General features: G+C 47.1%; 1 protein-coding gene across 1 annotated transcript in view; it reads left to right on the top strand.

The window, feature by feature from the left end:
- The window catches only part of AAGAB (alpha and gamma adaptin binding protein), a gene marked incomplete at its 5' end in the record, with an annotated part of 38,187 nt that overhangs the window by 10,521 nt on the left and 22,355 nt on the right, over positions 1-5,311 (top strand). Inside the window, 3 exons of the mRNA XM_045285788.1 lie at positions 2,807-2,997; positions 3,558-3,654; positions 3,977-4,066. Coding sequence (XP_045141723.1) covers positions 2,807-2,997; positions 3,558-3,654; positions 3,977-4,066 — 378 coding nt within the window. The remainder of the gene's footprint in view (positions 1-2,806; positions 2,998-3,557; positions 3,655-3,976; positions 4,067-5,311) is intronic.

The raw sequence follows: 5,311 nt of genomic DNA, 5'->3' as shown, positions 1-5,311 counted from the left end.
TTTGCAACCAGATTGAGGAGAATGAGGGCGGGAAGCTCTACCCAGAGTCATTGACATTTGTTAGATGAAACTCCATCGCGATGCTCTCAGTGGTGAAGAACCGAGTAGACAGGCTTCGCGCTCCTTCCCAGCGCTCCTGTGGCCCAGGTGTGACCCTAAAGCCCATGTGCAGCTGCTGGGAGCGTCTGATTAGAAAGAAAATGGCAAAGCAGAAACTCTGATACGTACGTCCAGCTACCAGCTTGTTTCAGGCAGCACAGAGAAGCGTCATTGAAAACAAGCACACAATGCAGGTACTAAAACAAGTGAAATATGAAATGTTTTCCCATTTTCTTGGCTGTGGTCCCGTTTAGGTTTCAAAAATGAAAGAGAGAGAGATGGAAACAGCCCCTTTCTGCGTGTTAAAATTTAAATTGTAATCATTTTAAAATCCAAAGCTAGTATGGAAATGAAATTTGACGGGCTCAGAGAAATAAGCATTGATTTGCTCGGTTGTATTCTCAACAGTCTAGCTGTTTTAAGTGGTAATTAGGAGGAGGGTGATATTTCATTCTTTTTTCATGGTAGTTGAAGCCACTGATTTGAAGGGAGGGGGGAGCATAACAAATGATTTGATTTCCATCTTTTAACAATCCCGTTAGCTTAGTAAGTCGCAAGAACAGACTGACTATAGGGATGATAAGAGTATTCGCCTCATGCTCCCTGCGTTTCTCTCCTTTAAAAAAAAAATCATTATTTTACAAAAATGACCCAGGAATGAGGACTGCTCTCATATAGTGGCTCTACCCACCCCGCCCTTAAAGAAATCAGTGGGTACATGTGTTGGCACACTGCTTGATTTACTTTGCCCTCTTGCATATGTGGTATTACTGGTATGTTAAGGTATGTGCACGCGTGTGCAAGTTTTCAGCTCCTGGGAACATCGCCACATATTGCTGTGTCACCTGCTTGAAGTTTGGAAAATTAGCTCTGAACGCAACGCAGAGTTTGATGTTGGATTCTCTTTCCCTCGGCGTTTACATGAAAACAGAATCTTTGATTTTAATAACTCATCTGTTTCTCAGACCTCTTTCCCGTTGAACTTGTGCTTCGAGAGGGAGGTGCACAGCGGCTGCTGTAGAATCTGTTGACAGTGAACGAGCTTGACCGCAGGTAGCAATTAAGCAGAAAGAACGGCTGACCCCTTAGAGAGACAGGGTGGTCTCAGGTTTTTCTAATCGTCTCTTAATAACTGAAACGTAACATTTCTGAGTTTGGTGGGGGGGGGGAAACTGTTTTCGAAGTTAGTTTCAAAATGTCTCTTATACCAAGGGCTTAAATTGATTTTAAATGTGATTCCCCCCCCCTCCCCCTACAGTGTAGGGGCTTTTCATTTTTAGGAATACCAATTATTTCTAATAACCATATGGTAAAACTTTACCAGTTAAGCACATGCATGCACATGCGCGTGCCTGCACGTACACACACGTACACACACACACACACACACACTTACACACACTTTCTAAATTCTCAGTCTCCTAGCGACCCTCTAGGACAGACCAGAACTGCCCTGGTATGTTTCCCAGACCGTAACTCTGTATAGGAACAGAAAGCCTCACCTTTGCCCCATGAAGCAGCTGGTGGTTCCAAACTGCAGGCCTTGTGACTAACAGCCCAATGCGTAACCCTCGTTCTTAGCAATCTCTGGATTGAATGATTTCCCCATACCTCTTTTTAAAGCAAAAACTGTTTCAATTGTACAATCTTAGCCTTGGAATTAAACATCTTGAACCTGTAGCGTATAGCGTCCAGCCAGTTGGGCGTGTGAGGACTGTTGTTTTCGTTTTTATGAGTAGTGTGTGTCCATAGGAAGTGTGTGCCGTTTTCCTGCCGACTCCTTCAGGGTAACCCAATGACTGGCGTGCCGTTGGGCATCTCTAAGCTGCTTTGCCATGTCTGTATCAAATGAAAGCTGGAGGTTTCGGTGTGAGAGGTGGGGATTTGGACTTAGAAAAATTTCTCCTGTGTCTCCCAGTCTACTGAATTTTGCATGCCATGTGGAAGTAAAATGCTTTGCAGATTCCGTGACCACATGTATATATTTGTTGATTCCTCGTTGGCTTGGGTTTTGCTGCAAGGAGTTTTGCGTTAGTTACACTACCAAGCTGCACGTGGGTTTCTGAGCGTCACAGTGATATGAAAACACTTACTTTGCTTGGCTATTGCGCATTCAGCATTGGCCGCAGCTGGCTGTCTCAAACCAGGATCTGTGCTGGCTTTTTCGAAATGTGAGCAAGGCTGCCCGTAACCGGAATAAGGCCATTCTTCTTTCATGTCATTAGCTGAATTAACGTCTAAGCATTTGGCCTAAGGAATGTATGTAGTGTCTCTCTTTTATTAAATTAAGTTTAACCGTAATCCTCTGTCCTACTTTAAAATAAGTACAAAACAGTTACAAATTAGGGAAGCTTCTTAAAGCCATCCGTCACCTGGGAAGCGCCGAGGTGATAAAATGAGTGGAGCCGTCTGACTCTTCTTGCTTTTTCCAGACATTGTGCTTTCTTGCTCTTTTCCAGACAAAAGAGTTTCCCGGATAACGATTTTGTTCTGTCTAATCTGTCAATCATGTTGCAGTCTCTAAAGCAAAGAGCCAGTGACTTAAATGATGTCACCAGCCCTTGCATCGTCACATGGCTAGAAGGCCTCCTGAGTGCAAGCCCCTTTGACACCCTCACCTGAAGTACCAGATTCACCCCGTCTCAGCAAACAGCCCCCGTGCGTGTTGGCCTTGCCCTGCTCATGGTATGTTGTATCTTTTCTGTAGAGATCCTTGGCAGCGAGGAGCTGGTGGCAGAAGGGACTCCCAGTGATGCTGTGAGGGTGTACCCTTGGACCATTGATAATAAGTACTACTCGGCGGACATCAACCTGTGCGTGGTGCCGAACAAATTCCTCGTCACAGCCGAGATCGCCGAGTCTGTGCAAGCATTTGTGGTTTACTTTGACAGCACACAAGTCAGTAAGACTTTGTTCTTCATGGGTCCTTGAAGCTTTACCCCCTCACCCCTTGTGTTAGGCCAGGTTGACTAGAGAAACAAATCCAGCGATACCCATGTATGCGTATGTGTAAGAGAGAGCTGTGTATCAAGAAGTAATTCTATATCAAGAAAACATCCCAGCTTAGTCCCACTCAAGTCCGTAAGTCTGATGCTGGTCTGTAAGTCCCTCTTCGGATTCACACAGCCACATGCATGGATGCAGCATACAGGGAGGTCACAGGCTGGCATGTGCATCCATAGTTGCAACAGCTCTCGGGAGTGGCCAACCAGCAGGAAGGGGAAGGGAGGGAGGGAGGGAGGGACAGAGAGAGAGAGAGAGAGATTGATTCCTTGCCCAGGCCCTCCCTATGAGAAGGCCACACACCCCGGGAAGCACCATCAGGCTGTGTCCTGATTGACACTTTGGACTCCACCCTTAGCCAGAGGTGTCTAATGAAGTGAAATCATGTAACCACCACTCCTCTGGATTTTCTGTGGGTTCTCATATCCTTTTCTGTTTGTTTGTCGTCCTTCCAGAAATCTGGCCTTGACAGTGTCTCCTCGTGGCTTCCCCTGGCCGAAGCATGGTTCCCTGAGGTGATGATCCTGGTCTGCGAGAGAGTGTGTGAACACGGTAAGGGCTGTAGACGGAGCCTGAGGAGCCATCCCTCAGCAAAAAGCATGCGTTGCTTCAACTCAGAATGGTACAGATCGTGTGTTAAACTCTTTTATTTTCCCAACGTAGTTCAGCTGCCTCTCTTTGGGATCTTGCAGTATTTAACTTTTTTAAAGAAAGGAAGGACACGTTAGGGCTCTGAAGTGGTTTCCTCTGTTGGACCTGCTTTTAGAATCACACACTGATAGTGAGGGGGTAGGAGCTCTGTGGAGAGCACTGCAGAGGGGGTCCTATTTTATTTTCCTCTCCTTTATACGCCGTTTTCTGTGTACAATTTTAGGTGTAAACCGACAAAAAGCTCAAGAATGGTGCATCAAGCATGGCTTTGAGCTGGTGGAACTTAGTCCTGAAGAGGTGCCGGAGGAGGATGGTAGGTGTTTGTGGGTCAAGAGAAAGCCTGGCATTGAGGTTCAGATAGGAGAGAATCTTAACTCAAGGAAGAAGTACAGGAAAACGTACAAAGCTCCGTTTCTCTCCTACACACGCGCAGCAGCTATTTGAAATGATCACGGGGCTCTGAGCATCCATTTGCTCACTGTCGTAGGGCTTTTGAGCATGTTACTGTTGTTGTAGCGCCTTCTGTCTTTGTCACGTGCTCAGTCCCTGGCCCTTTCCCACCGCTCTTCCCGTCACCCCGCCCAGGGCCAGGCCACGAGAGACAGGTTCTATGTGAACTGTGCTCTGTAAACTCTCAGGAGACTTGACTTTTCCAGCCGCACGAAGACGATTTCGGTTGTTATTTTCCAGAGTCATCTTACAGTCCTCAGTACCTGGAGGACTTCCAGTTTCTTAACACAGAACCCCAACTTCAGTGGGGCCAAGGGTAGAACTATAGTCTCGACTGTGCCACCTGAACTTGGAGTGGAGCCAGTCAAATTCCAGGAGCAGGGTAGTACCGATAATGTGTGTGACCCTTTCCTTCCCTTTCCCATGACACAGGAATTTCACTTCTCACTCTAATATCTTTCCGTGATCAGGGAGATTTTCCCTGGATAACTGAAAAACACACAGACTGACTGCCGTCAGGTTGATGCTGACTCACAGACACCCTATAGAACAGGGTGGAAGTGCCCAGTGGGTTTCTCAGGCTCTGATTCTGGAAGCAGAAAGGCTCACCTTCACCCGCAGAGCTGCCCAGCCCGTGTTCCCTGCACCCTCGGGGCTCCTTTGCCATGGCACCTCCGAGAAACCGTGTTGCCTGGTGGCTCCGGGAGATGAGAAGGCCTTTGTCGGGTCTTGTAAGGCCTGAGATGACGTCTGTCATTGGGAGCTCGTTCTCTGTTGGTAACCCAGATTGACTTTCCCAGCCTTGGGTAATGTCGGGGCCCGTGCACTCTGGGGAGATAGGAGTGTATTGCGATATTTCCATGCGCATCAGGTAGAGCTGCTGTACAAGAGCTCTTGAGGACTAAGGTGTGCCTGGCCCAAGCCATAGGATTTTCCCTTGTCTCATAAGCATATGAAAATTGGATGTTGATCATGAGGTGTCAAAGGGATCAGGTGTCAGACATCAAAGAACAAAAGATCATACCATTGTGTGCTCCCTTTCCCAATATGATCACAGAAGACAAAAGCAGGTGCATAAGCAAAAGTGGTGAAGAAAGCTGATGGTGCC

This window comes from Echinops telfairi, unplaced genomic scaffold (genome assembly GCF_000313985.2).
Source record: "Echinops telfairi isolate 266 unplaced genomic scaffold, ASM31398v2 ScPeMD7_7475;HRSCAF=8513, whole genome shotgun sequence".
Classification (NCBI taxonomy): Eukaryota; Metazoa; Chordata; class Mammalia; order Afrosoricida; family Tenrecidae; genus Echinops; species Echinops telfairi.
Note: the sequence above shows the minus strand (reverse complement) of the source record. Positions and strands in the feature narration are given on the sequence as shown.